The 24,429-nt window shown below is 45.0% G+C and overlaps 1 protein-coding gene across 2 annotated transcripts in view; it reads left to right on the forward strand.

Moving 5' to 3' along the window:
* Positions 1-9,545, forward strand: part of GALNT9 (polypeptide N-acetylgalactosaminyltransferase 9) — a 180,975-nt gene extending 171,430 nt beyond the window's left edge. For both annotated transcript variants that reach the window (XM_080985163.1, XM_080985164.1), the window contains 2 exons: positions 7,184-7,351; positions 8,953-9,545. In XM_080985163.1, the coding sequence (XP_080841289.1) occupies positions 7,184-7,351; positions 8,953-9,099 (315 nt within the window). In that variant the 3' untranslated portion in view covers positions 9,100-9,545. The remainder of the gene's footprint in view (positions 1-7,183; positions 7,352-8,952) is intronic.
* The last annotated feature ends 14,884 nt before the right edge of the window (positions 9,546-24,429 follow it).

Consider the following 24,429-nt stretch of genomic DNA (forward strand, 5'->3'; position numbering starts at 1 on the left):
TCTGGAAATGCGACTGTCAGCTGAATCCAAGGGTGCTAAATTTGCTTCACGATAGCAGCCGACGCCTGAGATCTGTGGGCACTGTCCCCTGTGGTGAGCCACTGAATTGCACATGGCAGCTTAACAGTGAAGTACCTTCAGGCCTTGGACTGCCTCTACCCATCCAGGTTGGCTTCTGGATCATCCTGGTCCTGACTCTTGGTTTTGTCCCCTGGCTGCTGGCTTCCAGCTCCTGGAGTTCCTGAGGCTGCTGCGCATGTACAGAGCATGGCAAACCACCTATTGATTGAATGCAGGCAGGCGGAGGTTTGCTTAGCACTTTCAAACCAGCTTCAGGTTGGCGTGAGAAATGTTTCAGTGCCAGGTGGGACCGCGTCTGTGCTTGAAGGATGAGGGATGGGTTTTTAATGTTTGGTGCTTTATTACGTTTGATATATCCTGTAAGTGGCTGGGGAAACCCAGCCAGATGGGCGGGGTATAAATAATAAAATTATTATTACGATGGTGATGATTATTTGCGTGTCTGCTTAACATCGTCGGCTGCTAGCTGTCAGACCTCTTCACACTCTCTGCCTGAGCATCCTTGAGAGAGGCTGGTGCAGCTGCAGACCTCACACCAAATTAATTTTGCAAATTGTGGTGAAATGAGAGAAGCTTTTTCGGCTTTGTGAACGTTAATTAACTTGGCTACATAAGAATGATCCCAGCCCTTTGCTATCTGCAAAATGTTCTGCGGAGATAAAATAATAATAAAAAGCGCCACATCTTCATGGTGGGGGTTCACCATTTCTTGCTAAATATGATTTGCAAATTATTATTATTTTTAAACCCTAATGGTGAAGAACACCTCCGCTGCATGGTCAAGATAGTTATCAGAGGGAAAACCTTTGTCTGCTAGGATGGGGGACCTGCGGTCCTACATGTTTTGTGGGACTACAGATCCCATCATCTCTGACCATTCACAGTGTTGGTTGGGGCTGATGGGAGTTAGAGCCCTTCATCATCTAGAGGGCCAGCAGATCCCCAGCCGGCCATGTTTCCTGATTTGAAAAAGTCCCATTCCAGCATTAACCTCAAGATATCTTTCCCTTTGATTTAACTGAAGTGTGAGAAAATGGGGTGGTGGGCTTCCAAGTGCCTGTGATTGGTAGGATCAGCCTGACTAATTTTGTTTTTAAAGGAAGTCCTTCCTTAGAAAAATAAAAAAATAAAAACCCTTTCTGCACTGATTTTGTGAAAATTAAGTCTTTGCTCTAAATAATAACAACAATAAAAAATGACCAATTCTTAGGAGCACATTGGACAGCCTTCCTGACTTCTCATACTTATGGGGCAGCCCAGCCAAGGATGTAATGGGTTTTTCATGTTAAACGAAAAACAAAAGCAGAAAATCCTGCGTCCCAGACACAAGAATTTCACTGAACTGTCTACCCTTTCAGTAATTTTCAAATCCAATTTCTTTTCTCATGACTAGAAGAGAGAGAGAGAAGAAAAAACCAAAATAAATTTTCAGCACAGCACTAGTGGCAAGTGTGAACTCTCTGTACAACAGAGGAGGGAACAGCTCAGTGATAGAGTATGTACCAGGTCTTGGGCTCAATCACTGGAATCTCCAAAAAGAGCTGGAAAATAATCCTGTCCTCAAAACCTGGAGAACTATTGTCAGTCTGTGTAGATAATAGTGTTAAGAAGGGTTTGGGGAGGCAGGGGGAGTCAGTCTGGACAGTGTCCTTGGATCCATTCCAGGCCTGTGATTCTGTATCCAGTGAGGGTTAGAATCCAGTAGAGGAGGTTGCTGAACTGGTCAGACAAGTTTCTTTATAAGACAATGAGCTTAGCTGGCCACTGACGTGCTCTCATCCTCATCTCAAAGAATGCGCTAGGTTGCAATAGCTGCAGCTAAGTGATGGAGAACAATAGGCCAAATAGTGGCTGGATTGAAAAGGTGTGTGTGTGTGTGTGTGTGTGTGAGAGAGAGAGAGAGAGAGAGAGAGAGAGAGAGAGAGAGAGAGATGGAAAAAGGCTGGAAGCTGGAGATGCAGAGAGTTGCTTATACAGTGGTACCTTGGTTCTCAAATGGCTTAGTTGTCGAACAAATCAGCTCTCGAATGCTGCAAACCCAAAAGTAAGTGTTCCAGTTTGTGAACGTTTTTTGGAACCCGAATGTCTGGTGCAGCTTTCGTTTGAGTTCAGGAATCTCCTGCAGCCAATCGGAAGCTGTGCCTTGGTTTTCGAATGGTTTCAGGATTCAAACCGACTCCTGGAACAGATTAAGTTCGAGAACCAAGGTTTCACTGTACTGCACTGGACTTTGGGGCTCCTCTGGTAACCTAACAGAGAATCCAGCTCTGCAGGCATGCTAATGCTGTGAGCTCCTCCATCCCATGCTCCGATTGTATAATTGATCATCACAATTATAACAAATAAAGGCTTGACGTATCTCGCTTTGCATGTCATGAGTCTATCTCATACATTAGTTTCACCTTTTAAGTTGAATTACTGAAATAAATGAACTTTTCCACTATATTCTAATTTTTCGAGTTTCACCTGTACATGTGTAAATAAAGCCACATATGCTAAAGACACCACAGTCTCCGCTGACCTCCGTTTCCAAGGAAACCAAACCCTGAGTAAGTTCCTGGGACCCCTGGAATCTCTCACTGCCCGGAGGTTGGGGTGGCGTGTAAACAATATTTGGCGGAATGGACCCCTGGTTTGACTCTGTAGAAAGCAGCTACCTATCTTCCTAAAAAGAATAAGAAAGAACAGCATTGGTAGCGTATTGCATCAGTTCCCCTTTGGAAACAGAACTAGAAAACCCAGAGCTCCAGGCTTGGTGGGGTTTATAAACACTCTTAGGGGAAGTTCCAGCGGTTTTGAAAAATGCTGCCTTCATGATATACCACCAGCTCCCCTCTTACTTGCTTTCACAACCCTGCCCCCCCCCCCAGTAAGACCCCACTACAATCACAGATGGGTAGCCGTGTTGGTCTGCCATAGTCGAAATAAAAAGACTAGGTGCTACAGGAAGGAATTTTTTTATTCCCACTACAATCAGTACATTAAGAGGGAAAATCCTTGCATCCCCCCAGCACATTCAATTTCCTTCCCTCCTGGTGCCTTGCATTTGCTCCGCAGATGGCTTCTTTATTAAGAACAGCTTCCGACATGCAATCTAGTCATTTAAAAAAGGAGAACAAAGAGTGAATTCCAAAGGGCATTCTACTCCTACAGGAAAGATTAGCATATTATGTGCTGGTTGTGTTAAGCCATTACTGCTTGCAAGCAGCGGTACGCATGAACTTTCTTTCCCTACCCCCCCTCCTCCCTTTTCTTCCGTTCTTTTCTTTTCAAAGAGCCCTAAAGTAACAGATGCCATTTATGGGACCTCTGCATATTTATAGGCAGGTCTGTTTTCGCTCCATGTTAAAATGAATGCAGAATCCCCCACTGTAGAATTTCAGAAAGCCATCGTGGAAAGATGGGGAGGACAGGGCCGTCTTAAGCATATCCGCCGTGGTGCAAAGCTCCCTCCAGTGCCCCCCTCCCCCATTTCCCAGAGTTTTTTTAGGGAGGATGGCACTGCCAGTGGGCCTGGCGGAGGCGGGCAGCGGCTGGAGGGCGGCTCCTCCGGTGGGGAAGAGGTGGAGGCTAGACGTGGCACCTCCCGGCTCAGCTGGCTGCTTCGTGCCACAGTGGCCATGGCAGATGGAGGCTCCGGGCACGGCGCTGCTTCGGCGCGGCATGGCAGAGGCGGGCGAGGGTGGCAAGCTGATGCCTGGAGAATCATAGAATCATAGAGTTGGAAGAGACCACAAGGGCCATCGAGTCCAACCCCCTGCCAAGCAGGAAACACCATCAGAGCACTCCTGACATATGGTTGTCAAGCCTCTGCTTAAAGACCTCCAAAGAAGGAGACTCCACCACACTCCTTGGCAGCAAATTCCACTGTCGAACAGCTCTTACTGTCAGGAAGTTCTTCCTAATGTTTAGGTGGAATCTTCTTTCTTGTAGTTTGGATCCATTGCTCCGTGTCCGCTTCTCTGGAGCAGCAGAAAGCAACCTTTCTCCCTCCTCCATGTGACATCCTTTTATATATTTGAACATGGCTATCATTTCACCCCTTAACCTCCTCTTCTCCAGGCTAAACATGCCCAGCTCCCTTAGCCGTTCCTCATAAGGCATCGTTTCCAGGCCTTTGACCATTTTGGTTGCCCTCCTCTGGACACGTTCCAGTTTGTCAGTGTCCTTCTTGAACTGTGGTGCCCAGAACTGGACACAGTACTCCAGGTGAGGTCTGACCAGAGCAGAATACAGTGGTACTATTACTTCCCTTGATCTAGATGCTATACTCCTATTGATGAAGCCCAGAATTGCATTGGCTTTTTTAGCTGCTGCGTCACACTGTTGGCTCATGTCAAGTTTGTGGTCAACCAAGACTCCTAGATCCTTTTCACATGTACTGCTCTCAAGCCAGGTGTCACCCATCTTGTATTTGTGCCTCTCATTTTTTTTGCCCAAGTGCAGTACTTTACATTTAAAATTCATCTTGTTTGTTTTTGAGGCATCACGTTCAGCCCTCACCACTTCCCTGGCGCCCTCCAAAACATGGTGCCCTGGCGCCCCACGCCACTAGCCTCTATGGGTAAGACGCCCCTGGGTGGGGAAGCAGTCGAGCATCTGCTCTGCATGCAGAAGGGTCAGAGAGATTTGAAACATGATAGTCACCACCAGTCAGGGTAGTCTTCAACCTTTTCAGACCCAGGATTCACTTTTAACTCAAACATGCGTTTGGGGGACCCATCTCTTCTCTTTTCTTTTCTTTTCTTTTCTTTTCTTTTCTTTTCTTTTCTGTTTTCCTTTTCATGATATTTATTAAATTTTCCACTTTAACGATCCAATAAAAACCACATTTAATCATTCCTAATTATAATACATTTTGAATTATGAAGCTGGAGGAGACTCTTGAGAGTCCCATGGACTGCAAGAAGATCAAACCTCTCCATTCTGAAGGAGATCAACCCTGAGTGCTCACTGGAAGGACAGATCCTGAAGCTGAGACTCCAATACTTTGGCCACCTCATGAGAAGAGAAGACTCCCTGGAAAAGACCCTGGTGTTGGGAAAGATGGAGGGCACAAGGAGAAGGGGATGACAGAGGACGAGATGGTTGGACAGTGTTCTCGAAGCTACTAATATGAATTTGACCAAACTGCAGGAGACAGCGGAAGACAGGAGTGCCTGGCATGCTCTGGTCCATGGGGTCACGAAGAGTCGGACATGACTAAACAAATAAACAACAACAATTATAATACAACAAAACAGCCGAATAATCATGCCAAATTATATATCTTTGGGTGACTATTCTGATGTCTCCGTAAAAAACACCGTAGCTCCCATTGTAAATTCTTTTTATCATTCCATTAAAGGTCTTTGCCGGAATCATAGTCGAAATTTCACACAGTCAATTTTGTAGTTGAACCATAATGTCAGGGAACTGCCATTAGAACAGGGGCGGGAAACAGAGGAGCAGTTCTGTTACAGGGAGCCTCCGAAAATCTTGCGAAGCAGTTCTTCTTCCGGTGATGAGGAAAACCACACCTCCAGTGGGGAAGAGGTGAAAGGACCAGAGGATGCTGGTAGGAGCCTCAGCACAACTCCTGGCAAAGCTGGCCAGGAGGGAAGCACATCCATTCCGTTGCCCACCCTGCGCAGAAGTCTAAAGCGCAAAGAGGGAAGGAAAAGGCTGGGCGTAATGAGACTTTTATGCTGGAGGAGGTCCAGGAAACAAGCACTCCCGGATTCTGCTAGCGATTGAGGCAGACATGAACTTTAGGGTTCTGCACTGTAAATAGTTTTGCAACTAAATAAAACCTGTAAAAGACAGGTCAGAGTCCTGCCTGGTTACTCGTGAGCAACCACCTAAGCCATCTGACACATAACGATAACGATAACAAGATTGGGGGACCCATTTCTTAATCTTTTACCATATATGTGCAAGTTGGTTCAGACCATCATCTGCTGGTGGATACAAAGGAGAGTCCTGCAGTCAACAGGATTAAACTCTCTGCCATCCAGTTGGTGAGTGGGACAGGGGTGCTATCTCACCCTCAGGATTGTGGGTGCCTGCCTCTGCATCTGAGGCACACACACACACACACACACCCCGGAAAAGGCTGCCTTGCTGGCTGGCTGAATAGGGCAGAGCTGAACTTCTCTCTCGCAGGGAGCGCCACTGACACCTGCCAGCTTTCCTAATGGGCTTTGTGGGTCCCAGCCCCCACAATTATATTATTGTGGGTGCCCAGGCACCCACGGCCCCTTGCGGTTGGCTCCTATTGAGTGGAGGGTTTAATCCTGTTTCCCCAGTGCATTCCCTGCCTCCAAAAGTCAAGGGAGAGCATAGCCAACACGGCTCGTACCTAGCCATTGAGAGTCTTATCATCCATGAATTTACCTAATCCTTTTGTGGGTTGTTGTTGTTGTTGTTTAGTCGTGTCCGACTCTTCATGACCCTCTGGACCAGAGCACGCCAGGCACTCCTGTCTTCCACTGCCTCCCGCAGTTTGATCAAACTCATGCTTCTAGAACACTGTCCAACCATCTCGTCCTCTGTCGTCCCCTTCTCCTTGTGCCCTCCATCTTTCCCAACATCAGGGTCTTTTCCAGGGAGTCTTCTCTTCTCATGAGGTGGCCAAAGTATTGGCGCCTCAGCTTCATAATCTGTCCTTCCAGTGAGCACTCAGGGCTGATTTCCTTAAGAATGGATTGGTTTGATCTTCTTGCAGTCCATGGGACTCTCAAGAGTCTCCTCCAGCACCATAATTCAAAAGCATCAATTCTTCGGTGATCAGCCTTCTTTATGGTCCAGTTCTCACTTCCATCTTTTGTGGGTACCAATTCCATAGTTTAACCACACACTTTATGAAGAAGTCCTTTCTTTTCCCTTTCCTGACTCTTCCAACAGTCAGTTTTGCAGGATGTCCTCAACAGCGAGCATCAAGAGAGAGGGAGAAAAACAACTCTCTCTGTCTACTCACAAGTCTGGGGGTTAAGGGAAAGCTTTATACTAATGCAAAGAGTCGCAATTGCAAGGCAAGCTTGACCTTTAGCACGTCTTGCTTTTTCAGAAATGCCTCATGGCTTACTTGACTGCAGCCTTCTCTGTTTTAATTTGGTTCCAGCTTGTTCGTTACAGCTCTGAAGGACTTCTGCAGCTGGGCCCTCTGGGATCTACTGCATTTCTGCCTGACTCCAAATGTCTCGTCGACGATGGGAAAGGAAGGACCCCCACTCTGAAGAAATGTGAAGACACCTTGAGGCCGGCACAGAGGCTGTGGGATTTTACACAGGTATTGTAGCCAGCTGTGCATGCAAGCAGGGCCTGTCACAAAATATTACAGTGTTTTGTGTTTGTGTTCGGGATTCTCAGTTTTCTGTTCCATCTCCCTTTCCCCAGGTTTGTGACTTGCCCTCATCAGGGACAGACTTCAGCAATCTTTTATAATATGGCATCCTATGTGAGGCCAAGAGTTGGCGCTGCCAAATGGACATTCTCAGTCATGGATCTTCTCAATTTTGCGCCCCCTCAGCTCAGTGGCCTGTGCAGCAGAACTGCCTGCATCTCCCTAAATCTGGCACTGCACCCATGTTCTGAAAAAGTTTTTGTTTTGTGTTGTTGCCAAAGGCAGCCTTTCTTTTGAATTCAAAGTCCAAAATATTCACTTGTGAGTGAAGACTTTGGGCTTTCATGTTTGCACAACTGCTGGGAATTACAAACTGGGAGTGTTGCTGTCGCACTTACGTCTTGTTTTCAGGCATCCAATAATAATAATAATAATAATAATAATAATAATATAATAATTGTTGTTGTTTAGTCGTTTAGTTGTGTCCGACTCTTCGTGACCCCATGGACCAGAGCACGCCAGGCACTTCTGTCCTCCACTGCCTCCTGCAGTTTGATCAATAATAATAATAATAATAATAATAATAATAATAATAATATATTATTTATACCCCGCTCATCTGGCAACTGAGTTGGCTACTGTGTAAACATGTGGCTGAACTAGATGGACTTTAGCCTGATAGATTATCAGGGCTCTTTGATTCCTAGCTGATATTGACAGGCTTGAAAGCAAATTAACTAGATATTTAATAGCAGACTTTTAAACATATTCCAGCAAGTTGTTCAATGGATTTAAGGGTAGACTGTATCCTCCAATGCCTTTAATTTTTCTCCTTTGCCATTTCTCTCTTTTTTTCCTATAATTTTTATAAAATCTTCTGTTTTACATTTTAGAATGTCCATTGAAACAACCTTGAAATATCAATGACTTCCCTTCTTCTCTTTCCATGGTTCATTTTGCATAACATAAATCCCTGCATATTTTATATAAACTAAACCATTCAGTATTCCATTATGTTTACATATGTTCTTCTTGTTCTCTTATTCTATATATTAAGCTTGCAACCTGCACATATTCTATCAGCTTAAGTTGCCATTCTTTAGTTTACAATAACAAATAAAGCAAAGAATAAAAGCAAAGATGAAGAAAGAAAGAAAGAAAGAAAGAAGAAAAAAATAATGAAAGTGAAGAGAGAAAGTAGAAAAGAAATAGAAAATAAAAGAATGGTTAAAGAAAAAATATTTTAGAAAAACCATTAACACCTTTTTTACATAAATAATAGGTGATAAATAATTGACTTCCACCAATCTCACAGCCCTTCCTTTCGTACTTAATATGCCTATCTTTATTTCATTTTTATTCTTATCTTAATATGTATATATATGTATTTACATTTTCCTTTCCATTCACGGGATCATTATAAACACAGCCAGATTTTTACCCTTGAACCTTGTCTTTCAAAATATTCATTCAGAGAGTCCCATTCCTTCTTGATTATATTTTCTGGTTTATGTCTTATTGTGTATTTGTTTCTTTCACCCCTACAGAACGGCCCAATCATCAGCCGAGACACTGGCCGGTGTCTAGAAGTAGAGATGTCCAAGGATGCCAACTTTGGGCTCCGATTAGTCGTACAAAGATGCTCGGGGCAGAAATGGATGATCAGAAACTGGATCAAGCATGGCCGGCATTGATTCAGAGCTGGGAAGATGCTTGCTCTTCTGGAGTCCTTTGACCAGTACGTGGGCGCCCCTCCAAGAGAGTCAGGTTAAACAGGACTATTGTGATGAGAAGAAGACAGCTCATTGAAGGAGAAGGGTTACTGCTGGGCACATGTTCTTTATTTTTTTTAAAGAAAGGAAAGATGGAGACTGGCATTCCACCTAAGGCCACGGAAGTGATACACCTGTACCTAGACCGTATCATTTCAGACTAGGGCTTATAGGCGCACATGATACAATCACCTCTCCATTAAGGAAAAGAAATCCCTGCATATAGAAAACCATCATGTGAGTCTGAAGTTTCATAGTCCGAGCAAAGGTTTGCCACCTTGGTGAGAGCTGAGCCTATCCTCATAACAATGGATGCCCCAGAAAGACTTGTGCAAGCTTTCTGCTTTTTTGGAACTCAGTTGGAGAGGAACCATAGAAGCCAGACTTTGCGTCCACTTTCTGGGAGGAAACAGGAGGGCAGCCATATTTGGGTCAGGTTTGCAGGACAGATCAGTCTCGTGCCTCACTGAAGAAGGTCCCTGGGGCAGAAGGATCTGTTAGCTTTAAGTTGCTGACTGATGCACAACTCTTATGGTGAACAGAACCGTGTGCCTTTTATACTGTACTTCCTATCCAAGCGGACTGGGGAAATCCCACCTCTTCAGCATGTCTGAGTAACTATTCTGAACAATAACATCGACGACGACGGCAAAATACTCTGTAAATAAATTACACTGCAAAAGAAAGAAAAGAAAAGAAAATCTAATGTTTCCAGAGTGTTTGCCTTGGAGTCTCAGTTTAATTCTTCTTAATTATTCGGGGGGGGGGAGTGGGAACAGATGGGGCATTTTTAGAACAGTGTGGCTGGTCCATTCATCCGGAAGCAAATTCGGGAGGGGGGGAATCCACCAATCTCAAGAGCATATTTGTGTATTTGTGCTTTTTAAACACCTGCATTTTTTGTATTGAATAGGGCAAAGGGCAGGCCCACTGCATACTGCAATAGCTGCCAGTACTCTGTGAGGCCCCACCCCAAATGTCTGCCCTGGGCACCATTTTTATTTTACTGCCCCCCAACCCAGTGAGCAGCTTCTGGCTGCCATCCCCCTTTCGTTCCCACAGTCCTTAATATGAAGGTCACACGCACACCATATATTTAAAACACTATTATACCACTTTGTTTAATAATTAAGAATGCCTTTTTCCATAATAGTTGGCTGATTTCTATTTTTAACTCCTTTATATTTTCAACTGTATGGTTTTATATATAATTGCTGGAAACCACAAATCCCGATATTATATAAGGAACAAACAATACTCACAGACAATCCTTGGATTGTTAAGGGTGCTGGGAACTGTAGCTCTGTGAGAACAGCGCTCTTAATAAACTACAGCTCCCAGGATCCTCCGTAATGGTTAAAATGGAATTTATAGTGTGAATGCAACCCAAGTCATTGTAGAGTATGGTACAAGAGACTGGTGCCATGTTTGGTAGTAGAAACCATCTTTCTGCTTCCTCCTCTCACAATGCTTCAGAATAAATCAACTTCCAGGGCTTGGGGGTAGGAATCCAAAAAGGTATTGTGGGGTGTTAGAAGACACTTTAAAACGAAGGGCAGGGCAGGCATCAGAAGTGGGAGAGGACCCACCAATAGGTTGCATTTTTGCCACAGGTCCTCTCATCCCCAGAGCCAGGAAAAGATGGGTGTTCGAAGTGGGAAACTTTATAAGGCTATGTGCAGCATGGGTAGGCAAACTAAGGCCCGGCGGCCAGATCTGGCCCAGTCACCTTCTAAATCTAGCCCGCGGACGGTCCGAGAATCAGCATGTTTTTACATGAGTAGAATGTGTGCTTTTATTTAAGATGCATTTCTGAGTTATTTGTGGGGCATGGTTATTCGTTCATTATTTTTTTCAAAATATAGTCTGCCCCCCCCCCACAACGTCTGAGGGACAGTGGACCCTGCTGAAAAAGTATGCTGACCCCTGATGTGTAGCCTTATAAAAATAAGCTTAAATTGGACAATCTTACCATGTTGGGAAGGTGAGCCAGCATTCAGTTTGCAGACTAATACTGTTCTCGTTCAAACCACAGCTCTGAAACCAATTTAGGTTCACATCACAGCTAGGGAACCTGCTCTGAATCTTTCCTCCCCCCCCCCCCTTCATTTTTAAAAATAGAATGTCTTTGTCTTTATGTAGTGCCAACAGGGCAGCAGAGAAAACAAAGGTGACCTGTTAGTCAACAGACTCTCTGTTTTATCGTCACAACTACACCATAAGGTAATTCAGGCTGAAAAAGAGCAGCGAGCCCCAAGCCATGCGATGATCTTTCCAGCTGAGTTATTTGACCTCAAGTCTCCCAAGTCCAACTCTAGCCACAACACCACACTTAGCGCACACACTTACTGTCTTAACAGTCCAATATCTAAACCAGGGACGGAGGGACTGTGACCCCTTCAGATGTTGTTGGACTCCAATTCCCATCATCCCCAGCCAGACTGTCCAGTTGTCATAGATGATGGGAGCTGGAGTCCAACGAGGTCTTGAGGACCATGAGCTCTGCATTCATGGTTTAATGATTGTTGATTGATTCTTTCCAGATACACACCTTTGTATGATCTAGTAGTTGTTCATAGAAGCCCATTCCTACCCCAAGGTAATGTTGGAGTGCATCAGTAATATGCCAAAATTAAGGAACACGAGAAGTTTTCTTCTACCAAGGCTCTCAAAATTGGTCCACACAGCTCAATATTGTCTACAGTGACTGGCAGTAGCACCCCAGGGTTTTACACTGGAGATATTTACCATCCTACCTGGAGATGCTGAGGACTAAAACTGGGACCTTCCTGCAGGTGCATAGCATGGTGGGAGTCGGCTGATGGGCACATTGCCCTGGGTGCATTTTGGGGGAGGGGTAAGCAGTGATCGGGAACAGTGGGCTCCATTTGTCCTTCACCCTCACCCCACCCCAGGGGCAGGTGGGCACACACACAAACCCACCCCGGGCACTATCAAAACACGCTCTGTTGCTGCCTTCTGGGTGCAAGTGCTCTACCACTACGATTCAGCCCTTACTCTGTGTGGATTTAGAATCTTCTACAATAGAGTCCCTGAAAGTCCTGTGGGGAAGAGGGCTCTCCAGTGAGGTGGGATTATCAAAGAATTATGCACAAAGGGCAATAAGTGATATATGGAGTTTGTTGTGTGGAACAGTTGGACGAGGCAGAAGGGCCTAGCTCAGCGGTACAGCACACACCTTGCATGCAGAAATCTCAAATGCCAGCATCTCCAAGTAAAGTTGGGAGTGTCCCCTGCCTGAAACCCTGGAGAGAGCTGTTGCCGGTCTGTGAAAACAATACTGACCTAGATGGATCTGACTCAGTATAAGGCAGTTTCCTAGGGCCCAGAATAATCTGGAGGGCAGAGGCACTGTTATTTTACCTTTGATAGCAGAATCACCCAAATATCACAGGGGGAGTCCAGAGAGAAAAGAAACTGATAATATATGACCAGTAATCTGAACAAAAACTATATATGGTGCAGGGAGAGATAAACAGAGAGGCTTAGCAAGAGCAGGGAGACATATAATGACTTAAGGGGGGGGGCAAGAGGCAAAAGTGGGTGGAGCAATGAATGAGAATTGCAGCTCTGTATTACACTCACTTACCTTTCTCCATCCTCCAGCAGGGCAAACAACCACATCATTACATAGGAAGCTGCATACCATAACTTCCTGAGTCATTATGAAAGCATTTTAACCAGGTGTGGCAGAAGCCGGGCTTTGGCACTCCTCCTAGCAGTTTTACAGTATTAAAAACAAAGGAAGATGCATAATAGCTCTCTCTATAACCCATAAAGGGACACAGGTGGTGCTGTGGTCTAAAGCACTGAGCCTCTTGGGCTTGCCGATCAGAAGGTCTGCAGTTCGAATCCCCATGATGGGGTGAGCTCCCATTGCTCGGTCCCAGCTCCTGCCAACCTAGCAGTTCGAAAGCACGCCAAAAAGTGCAAGTAAATAAATAGGTACCGCTCCGACGGGAAGGTAAATGGCGTTTCCGTGCACTGCTCTGGTTCGCCAGAAGCAGCTTAGTCATGCTGGCCACATGACCCGCAAAAACTGTCTGTGGACAAACACCAGCTCCCTTGGCCTGTAAAGCAAGCAGTGGCAAAGCTGTATGCTTCGCTACCGGGGGCAGAGAGCAGGCGGGGGAGTGGCACACTGCCCACAGGGATGTGACTTGCGTTCTGGGGGCATGGCATCTCGCCTGTGGGGACATGGCACCCGGTGCGTGGGGGGGGTAGTGCATGTCCAGGGGGGCACCGTGATGGCACCCTACTGGAATAGTGCTGCCGGGGGTGGTTCACTCCCTCCGTACCCCTGTTCCTCTGCCAGTGAAAGCGAGATGAGCACTGCAACCCCAGAGTCATCTGCGACTGGACTTAACTGTCAGGGGCCCTTATATCCCATAAGTACTCTAGAATTATTCTATGGCTGGGGTGGGTGGGAGTGTTGCGGGGGGACTGCCTTGTGTTGGTTTTCTGAGGATATCCCCAGCATCAGCAGAGGCTGGTCCACTGGAGCACTGCTCCACAAACCTCATCTGGACCTCACCTGCCTGCCTTCCTAAACTGTCAGGGGCCCTTATATCCCATAAGTACTCTAGAATTACTTCCTCCTCTCCGTGTTGCCCTTGTAGAACTCAGCAGTGGGGCGGAGGATGAGGAGAAAAGTATTCATTGCCTCTGCCTCTCATTGGTTCTGACTTCATTGTTGGCTTCTCCTTGCCTTCTGTCTCACCAGACCTAACTGTTGCTGCCCAGAATTATCCTTCAGAAAGCACCAAGATAATAAAGGGTCTGGAAATCAAGCCTTATGAGGCATGGTTGAGGGAGTCGGCTATGTTTAGCCTGGAGAAGAGGTGATGTGATAGCCATCTTCAAAGATCTGAAGCATCTTTCCTACTGCTCCACAGGGTAGGAAATGAACCGATGGATTCAAATGACAATATCATAGGTTCCAATTAAACTTCAGGAAAAGCTTTCTGGTGGCAAGAGCTGTTTGACAAGATAGCCTCAGAAGGTGGTGAACTCTTCATCATCAGAGCTTTTTAGACAGAACTTGGATGGCCATCTGTAGGGGGTTCTTTAGCTGTGATTCCTCCATTTCAGGGGGTTGGATTAGATGACCCTAGAAGTCCCTTCCAATTCCACGATTCTATGAATGGGGCATAACGTACTTTAAGACAGCTGCAGATTGAAACAGCATGGGATAGGACAGGATAATAACACAATCACCCCCCTGCTGTGGGGCTTCTGATTTCAAATTTGATACTGATTTGATATTGCTTTGCACCAGTCCTTTTCCCCCTGACAAGAGATGGGAGGTTCCAGGCACAGGAGATTTAAGTTATCTGCATAATATTCCTTTATTTCTTAATGTGAGAGCAGAGCACAGTAGAAGCAAAGGTCTATTTATTGAGCGTATAGCCAACCTTTATTCCACTTGACAGCATGCGGAGTTTTTCCACTCACTTCAATGTTATCCGCATGTGAGATTGGCTAGACTGAGAGATAGGGGCTCATCAAGTGAGCTTTGCCAACGAAGCCCTCTTTTCACATCCCATCCAACATCAATACCCAGGCTCCTAGGTCTCCAAAGTAGCAGGGTAGGAACATCACAACTCTCTAGGATGCTTTCGCACTTCAGTCTCCTGTTCTTAAGTCTCCATCAGATGCTATCCAAATTCAAACTTCCTCAGAACTTATGCTCTCCCTTTCCCACTCTTTCCAAAGGCTGAGGAGAGATTCCATCATATAAAGGGAACCATTCCAAGTCATTCAATGTCAGGGACTGGTTGGACCAGTGCCGGATTTACATATAAGCTAAACAAGCTATAGCTTAGGGCCCCAATCTCTTGGGGACCCCCCAAAAAAAAAATTAAAGGAGAAAAAACAACCAGATGTACATTTCCAAAATATAAGATAAAAAACAAATAAAATAAAATGTACATTTAGAGCTTAATAATTATTTCAATAGTAATATACTTCTTTTTAATTGTATTTCACTATTAATATACTTCTTAATTGTATTTCAGTTCAACAATTACTTTGATAAAATACGTATTTTGTTATGTGTCAATGGCTTTAGATACCTATTAGGTCCATAAATTACCATATAGCATATATTCAACACAAAAAACAGCGACAATTTGTTGTTGAAAAAGGACAGCTGGACATATAAAGGGCTCCATTAACTTGAGTAGCTTAGGGCCTCATCACACCTAAATCCGGCCCTGGGTTGGATGAAGAGAAATGGTTGGAGGAACCTTCAAGGGAAGAAGGCTCAGAGCTTGGGGAGTGGTAGTGCGTCAGAATGAGAAAAATGGAAAGGGGAGGTGTCAAAAGCTTAGTGAGATCTGGCAGAAAGAAGTCTGGAATCAGAGGCAGAAGATGAAGCTGGTGAGCAGGAGGTGGAAGGTTGAGAGGCAGAGATGAGTCAGGTCGGTGAAGAGTCATGGGTGTTTCCTCCTCCTGCTGCAACAAAATCTCCTCCCAACCCCATCTTCCAGAACCAGGAGAGGGCTGGTACGGTCAGAGCAGTGGCAGATTCATAATCAATGTGGTCACGCTCATTAGTCCACAATTTCTTTCAGACAATCTGTTTATGGAGGAATGGTGGAGACCACCTCCCCATCCTCAGGGGTGAACGAAGGCTAACCAACATCCAGGACGGGGCAAACTGCCGGCTGCAAACATGCTGTGAGGCTACGTATGATGCATGCGTGGCATCGCTACATAGGGCGCATGTGCAGCGTCACTATGTACAATGCATGTGTGCAACACTGCACATGAGTTGTACATAATGGTTTGCTGCCGGCACCCCTCGAACACCGTACGGACGGTGGCAAGATCCTCTGCTCATGGCTGCAGCCGCAAACGGAGGATCTACCACATGCTGTAGCGGTGCGATGGCTGCTTGCGCTGCCACGTCCGGGGGGGCGAGCACCCCAAAGGATGCCTTCTTGTCACTCCCCTCCAGACATGGCACCCGGGGCGCACCACCCCCTGCCCCCCCTTGAGACGCCAGTGCCCATCCTGACCCTTCCAGGGAGGAGGAAGAGGAAGGCAGAATAGATTTACAACAGGGGTTTGAGGGAGGTTGCAGCTGAGAGGCAGATGTGGGGGAAAGTTGGGAAATCATGGGAGAGCCAGAGCAACACCTGGCTGACGTGTTGTCATTAGAAAGCATCCCAGACCCTCCATCTCCCAGAACCCGGCGAGCCTTAAAAGTAGGAGAGCAAAGAGCTTGAAGACAGAGGGCACATAGCAGCACCCCTAGAGGAGATGATGAAAATGATGAATGAGGGACTGGGAGAGATTGGGGGGTGGAGATTCATTCGGCACAACGCCATTATCCAAGAGGCTGGGTTCTATAGCCTCTCTCTGTAAAGACTGAAATAAAAAAGGACTGTGAGAAACTTTTTCTTGTCGTTATACTTTCCTGGGCAACCAGCCAGGAACCACTGACAGCACCATGACACCCATCACTTTCCTTATCACAAAAAGTCTGATTTGGGCAGGAGGGCAGCTTTGTTGTTCAAGGACTCCAAGTCAAGTTTAATTGCACAACCGAGCTTGCCATACTGCGACTGAATTCCACTTAAAAATAGCAAGTCAAGAAGCAGTCTGTGTTCCCAATTTCTTCCAAAGTGAGGAATTGTGGCTAACAAGTTTGGAACAAACCAGGATATTGAACTTGTTCCTAAAGTGGTAGCCATAGCTTCTCTGTCTGGATGAAATGAAAAACTATGCCATCAGAATATGCAAAAAGATGTCCCGGGGGGGGGGGGATGTCATGGTTTTATTTTGTTTTCAATTTTCAAAAATGTAAGTTCACAGAAATCTTTGTGATGGTGACTATAAAATCTGATATGCAAAAGTGTTGATAGGTTTGACAGATTGTAAACAAAGAAAATCGGTGACCTTTCTTTGCAAAATGGCAGCCCAATTTATAAGAAATAAATTGGCAACCTTTATTTTTGGGATTCAGCACAGTTTTCTTTCATCAGAAACACCCAGCTGCTCTAAATACCATCACCTCCCTCAATTTTGGCAAAGTGGTTAACTCCAGCAATCCTAACATAAATGGGTTGTAGCCAGCGAGGTTTTACTCTGAGCCCACCTGCTGGAATGAAAGAGCCCCAGTTAGTCATGCTCATTAATTTTGATGACTCTGAGCACTGGAGGCAACCCTATGTATCGAACAGAAGTTGCATAAACTGCCCTTCAACAAAACTGAGTCTGAGGCTAGTCTTTCCTCTCCCCCTCCCCTTATCTGATCCATTCTCTGCAAGACATCAAGGGAGAACTGTTTCCTCCCCACCCCAGGAGTAGATTCTCTTGAGAAATGAGTGAGAAGCCAGCAGATGTTTCTTGATGCTAAAATGAAGGATGGGTGGGTTTTATGATTCCCTTTCTGGCATCACATCTCCAAATCAGTCCTGCTTTCCAGCTGCCTGTCACAGCACTTAGATTTCATTTGCTCTCTCTTACTATAATTCATCTCACTCTCTTTATATCCATTTGTGCAATCAAAATTATACACGGTGTTTTTGTTTTTGTTTTTTTGCAAACCTACCACAGGAGGGAAATGGGAGATTAGCAATAGCTTTTTCATTAAGAACAAAAAGTCAAAAAGAGATAGCGGTTGCCGTTATTTTCTAGATTTTGGTGGCAAATCTCATATCTGCGTTGTCAATTGTTACTGAGTTGGCAACACAGACAATGTGGAATGAATGAATGAATCTTTATTTGCGTCAGCCATCGGCCATAGCAATAAAACAACAATACGCTATACAAAGAATAGAAATAAAAAGTCAATTATATAAAACACATTTTAGGGTTTTGAATCAATAGTCAAATAGTGGATCTTATTCTGATTTTACAGCTAAAAACCTTGCAACCTTTGCTGTCTCCTGCTCATCTGCCAAGAGAAAGGACACTGTGGCAGTGGCTGGGTGACCCAGAATGAACAATACAGTCATACGTTGGGTTGAAGTAGCTTCAGGTTAAGCATTTTCGGGTTGCGCTCCGCGGCGACCTGGAAGTAATGGAGTGCGTTACTTTCACCGCTCGCGCATACGCAGACACTCAAAATAACATCACACGCATGCACGGAAGTGGCGAAACGTGGCACGCACAGACGCGCAGTCACATGTTACGTTCTACTCAGGATGAGAACCGGGCTCCAGAACGGATCCCATTCGCATCCAGAGGTACCACTGAAAAAGAGGGGTGATAGCTTCATTCCTCAAGTCTTTATAAAGAGTGCAAGCCAGCAGGGCATGCACCACCGATTCGGTACTGCCATCTGCACAGGAACATAAGCGGTTTTTGTGTGGAATCTGTTGGAATCATCCCTCAAGTACAGCCAAGGGCAAAAGACAATGTGGAAAAGGATGATAGACCCAGAATGTATTGCTGCTGAGCATCCTGGGAAATGGCGCTTCCAAGGCCTCTCAAGGCAATTCATTGAGCCAGGAGCCTCAGGAAATTTGATTTCTCAGGTTCCCAAGTAGCAATTTTGAGCAGCACCTGCTCCTTAAGAGTGTAAGGAAAACCCTTCTGGATCACAGTGGCCAACTAGATGCCTGTGGGACGCTCACAAACAGAACCTGATGCAACAGCACTCTCCCCAGTTTCTGCTAATGAGTGGGAAACCTTTTCCTTGACCTCCATGGCAACCCAAGTAAGGATATTCCCATTTATCTCAAAATGCATATTCCATGTCCACCCAGGGGTTGATCTCCTGCTGAGCTTCAAACATTTGTTCGCAGAGAACAGCTTCATTTGCTAACACTTGAACAATTTTTGCAGTGAGCCAGCAAACTATTCCACCTCCCCCCTTTCTGCTGCACTTGCCAAACCATCTGATTTTTCTGAGAACTCATTTTGCTGAGGCTCAGCAATCAGAGGCACAGGAGCCAATATTCAGTCTGGTGCCGAGCAAAAGTGTCGTGAGGATTTAATTACCTGAGCACACACGCTTATTCTGCATATGGTGGATTTTAAAGAGAAGCATGGGCTCTTCCTCTGGGGATGAAAAACTCCAGCAGTTTCACTCCACCTTATTAAAGTTCCATCTAATGTTGATGGCAAAATAGTTTCAAATTAGATTTCCAGCTGAGAGTAGAGATCTGAGGCATCCATTTTTTAGACTATTTGGGGATAGTAGAATAATAATAATAATAATAATAATAACCCACAGAGATGAGGATTGCTTTGACCTTCTCTAAGGGCACAGACTCGAGAATGTGTACCTCGGTTCCATAATTCCCTTAACATGTGGAAGGCTTTTTTGTATAGTAGACAAAGAACAAGTTTGCTTGCGCTGCATTTCAAAGCAAACCAACCTAATTTGCAGTTTCCCAATTTATAAGTAGATTGGAAGACAGTGAACTGGATTGCAAATTTACACACCCACCCCCCAAAAAAGTGTCAATCTGGTGTGGGAAATGATGCGGCGCGGCAGCAGGGGGAGGCCCCATTAGCTAAAGTGGTGCTTCAGGTTAAGAACAGTTTCAGGTTAAGAACGGACCTCCGGAATGAATTAAGTACTTAACCCAAGGAACCACTGTATATTTTTCTGGTCTTTTGGCAGTTCTTCTCCAATTACACCTAAAAGAAAAGCTTCTGGTCTCTTAACAAAGGTTATTTTCAACATTTTTTTCAATTCATTATACAGTGGTACCTCTGGTTAAGAACTTAATTCGTTCTGGATGTCCGTTCTTAACCTGAGGTACCACTTTGCTAATGGGGCCTCCCCCTGCTGCCGCACCGTGGCCACGCAATTTCTGTTCTTATCCTGAAGCAAAGTTCTTAAACCGAGGTACTATTTCTGGCTTAGCAGAGTCTGTAACCCGAAGCGTCTGTAACCTGAAGCATCTGTAACCCGAGTTACCACTGTAAATCATTTCCCAGAATGCTTTTGCAATCTCATTGATGAGATTTTTTCACTGGGACACTTGGAAAGTCTGGTATATGTATGTATGTATATCTGGTCCTCATGACTCTCCATAGAGAGAGTCTCCAATCCACACCTATCACCAGCTCTGCTTTACACCCTCCTTGATTTTTTTGGACCAGCTGGAATGTGTCCTTGAACTATCATTCCTCTTGCTTGCTTGCCTGGATGGAAGAAGAAGAAGAAGAAGAAGAAGAAGAAGAAGAAGAAGAAGAAGAAGAAGAGTAGTAGTAGTTTGGATTTGATGCCCGGCTTTATCACTACCCGAAGGAGTCTCAAAGCAGCTAACTTTCTCCTTTCCCTTCCTCCCCCACAACAAACACCCTGTAAGGTGAGTGAGGCTGAGAGACTTCAGAGAAGTGTGACTGGCCCAAGGTCACCCAGCAGCTGCCTGGGGAGGAGCAAGGAAGCGAACCCGGTTCACCAGATTTACGAGTCTACCGCTTTTAACCACTCTCATGGAGGACAGAGAGGGGTGGGTGGGTTGTAAAAACTAGCTACTGCACTTCCAACCTTTGCTTCTGGCCCCAACCAAAAAGGAATGTGGCCCTCTGAATCAAAGTTCTTCCCTTCTGTCCTTGTTTCTGTTCATTTCCACTGTATTAGCAAGATACTCCTTTTTGCCTCAGCAACTGTGGCTGGAACTCATTAAGAGATGCTTTCTGTCTATGGATGTCAAGAGGCTGGCACTCAACTGGACATACATATGTGTGCATTCAGTTAAAATTTATTCCAGCTCTGCTTGTCTCTGGCCCTTCAGGAAGTCAGTGGTTTTTTTGGGGGGAGGGGGTTGTTTTGTGAGCAGAACCATCAAAGATCACCTCTTTGGTCTTTATAATGTTAATTTTGAGTCCAGAAAGGTGAGTGACTGAGGAAGAAGTTCACTGAACAGAATAATATAATCTCAACATGCATATCCAACCTCTGAGCTGGGACGCTGCTTATGTTTTAATAATGCCTTCCTGTTGTAGATAACATTCTAAATGCCATGTAGCTTCTGAATATTGATTTGTTTGCTTTAGAAATTGCTTTCCTCCTCCTTGGAGAACATTGTTAGAAAGACTCAGCCATGACTGGAATGGCCAAAGACAGATTCTGATTAAATTAACTGATGCTAAATTAATTCTTTTTCCCTGTGTTAGAATTTACTTTTTCAGGGAAACTTGCTTCCTCCACAGGGAGTTATGAGGTCTGAAATATAGCCCATGGTTAGTAGGGCTCTTAATTGGCCTGATTCAGACCTTCTCAGATAAACATTTTGACCACATTTTTAGGAGTGGCAGGAAAGAAAAATGACAGGGAGGACCTGGCATTGAGTGGTACTTCCAGGGTGGCGGACCTAACTTATTTTATTTATCGGTATTTAATACCAGCAAAAAACAATGTAAGAGGCTTCTCTTCTCCTCTTTCCCTCTTGCTTCAAACTATTTTGGCTCTGGCTTTCCCTTTGCAGAAACTATCTCCCTCCATCTGTGAATTCATCACCACCACTTATTCAATTTATTAGTTGTTGGACGCATCACTTACAAAAAAATTAAAAATATGAAGCATGACATAAAATCAGAAGAAAAAGTACAATGTGATACAAAAAATAACAATGTGATAACCTCTGAAACCCAATAAAAGTGCAGCAAAAATGTACCATTCACCATCTCACCATGCAACTGAGGATGGAAGAAGGGAATCTTTGAGTTAAACTTTACCTACACCAGGAGAAAAGCCACAGAAGGATGCTGGCAAAACAGGGCAAGAGCCTGTGGTGAGCTGGAGGTGGTCCATATCATGTTCAAGTCACTGCAGGAAAGGTTTAGGGCTGCAGGTGGCCAGGACTAAAGACCCTGGATTATGGTCTTAAGGCACATGAGGACACCGCCACCATGTTACTGAAGCTTAATACCAAGCTCAATTTTGAGAGCAAATCCATGTGCATGGAAAAGGTGTTCACTTCAGAATCTGTGGAGTGGAATGGGGGGACTTTAGTCAAGAAACTGCGGTCTGTCTCATGACTAAAGTAGAAGAAGAGTTTGGATTTGATATCCTGCTTTATCACCACCCGAAGGAGTCTCAAAGCGGCTAACATTCTCCTTTCCCTTCCTCCCCCACAACAAACACTCTGTGAGGTGAGTGAGGCTGAGAAACTTCAGAGAAGTGTGACTAGCCCAAGGTCACCCAGCAGCTGCATGTGGAGGAGCAGGGAAATGAACCCGGTTCACCACATTACGAGACTACCGCTCTTAACCACTACACCACACTGGCTCTCGAATGTCTGTCTTGAGAGCAGAAGCATTCTTCTGTCCAGAGTGTGATCAAGCTAAGACAATACAGTCCTACCTTGGATCTCAAACGCCTTGGCTCCTGAACAATTGAAACCCGGAAGTTAGTGTTCCGGCTTTCAAACGATTTTGAGAAGCTGAATGTCCAACATGGCTTACGTGGCTTCTGATTGGCTGCAGGATGCTCCTGCAGCCAATTGGAAGCTGCACCTTGGTTTTCGAACGGTTCCGGGAATCGGTTCTGGGAATCCCAGAACGCATTCTGTTCAAGAACCAAGGTTTGACTGAATTCCAAATACATACGGTTCAGCAGTCTTCTGAAATAGGCATTTTGTATCAATTTTCTTGGAAAATGTGCCTTTTTGTACACCTTTCTTTAAACCCTGGAGCTGCATTGCAAAATTTGGGAGAAGTGTACCTTCCAATGGTTCGCTGTATTCCATTATCTCTGCATTGTATCCAACGTTGCTCCTCTTTTAAGAGTAGACCCACTGAAATTAATGAACCTGACAAACTTAGGTCCATTAATTCCAATGGATCTGCTCCAAGCAGGACTTAGCTTGGGTACAACTCTCTACAACTCCTGGAATTGCAAATTAAGTCGTTTGCTCTAAAACTGTTACAGAAAATCACCAAAGTACAATAGAACTTCCTTTGCACGTCTGGCCCCTTGGCAAGTTTGGTGATGGGATTAGGCTTTCCTTGGCCAACAATCAGCTCAGCAATTGTCACCTCTGGGAACTTCCTGGAGTCCCTTTCAAGGGGAAAATGGCTTTGGAATGGAGGAAACTGGCAAAGGAGTTGATTTTATATTATTTTTAAAGCTAGGTAACTTCCCTGAGCTGTCAAGTTGAAAGGATACATTCAGGCATAATATTTGTAACATTTAACTTTAAAGATGTCCCCCCCCCCCCGTAATTTCCGTAACAAAAACACAGATTCCCCCCCCCTCCGTTCCTAGTTGGCATATACAGTGGTACCTCGGGTTAAGTACTTAATTCGTTCTGGAGGTCCGTTCTTAACCTGAAGCACCACTTTAGCTAATGGGGCCTCCTGCTGCCACCGCGCTGCTGGAGCACGATTTCTGTTCTTATCCTGAAGCAAAGTTCTTAACCTGAAGCACTATTTCTGTGTTAGTGGAGTCTGTAACCTGAAGTGTATGTAACCCCGAGGTACCACTGTACATGAGTTTGAAGTTTGCCTCCATTTTTAATTCAGAAGGAAAAATGTGCCTGAAGCAAAGGCAGATCTAGGGGAGCGCAACCAGTTTGGTCGCACTAGGTGCGGAGCTTCTGGGCACCACAGCAGGTGCTGCAACAAGAATGTCCAACAGAAGGCGAAAGGCAGGGTGTGTGTGTCAGATTTTGACGTTGCACAGGGGGCCACTGAAATTTGAGAAGCCAAGATCCACCGCTGCCTGAGGGATCAGCAATTCAAAAAACACTGTTGCAGATGTTTGCTGGTAGAGCACACTTTTTAACAGCCAAACCAAACAGCACTTAATGAACAACAGAGAGAGAAGGAGAGGCAGACGTTCATTGTGGAGTGGAAGGGAAATGGAATAATTTCATTTTGAGATTTAGGAGTTCCTTTGCTTCAGTCCCTCATTCATAACAATAGCAAAACTAGGTTGAAGAAATCTTCTGATCATATATATTCTCTTCCCCCACCCTTGGGAAGAATTATAAAGCCGAAACGTCTATTCTTTCCCATCTCCATATTTTATTTTCAATGCTAGAGTAGCTTCTCATACTCGGCTATGCAAAACACAATGGCTTTATGATTCCATGATGGCACTTTCTTCTGATTACCACCCTGAAGAAGAAGCTGACAATCTTCCTTCGCTCAGAAGCCAAAGTACAATCTCAGGTCTCCTTTCTGAATAAAAGAGACATCGTCGCTCTTCTTCACTGCAGTCAAATCAAAGGGAGATTGGAGCCTGAGAATGTAAGAAGTTAACAATGGTGTGTTTCAGAAGCTTCTCAGCAACAGCATGGACCTTGTTTCATGTGT

Source organism: Podarcis pityusensis (genome assembly GCF_964106645.2).
Source record: "Podarcis pityusensis genome assembly, chromosome: 16".
NCBI classification, from domain to species: domain Eukaryota; kingdom Metazoa; phylum Chordata; class Lepidosauria; order Squamata; family Lacertidae; genus Podarcis; species Podarcis pityusensis.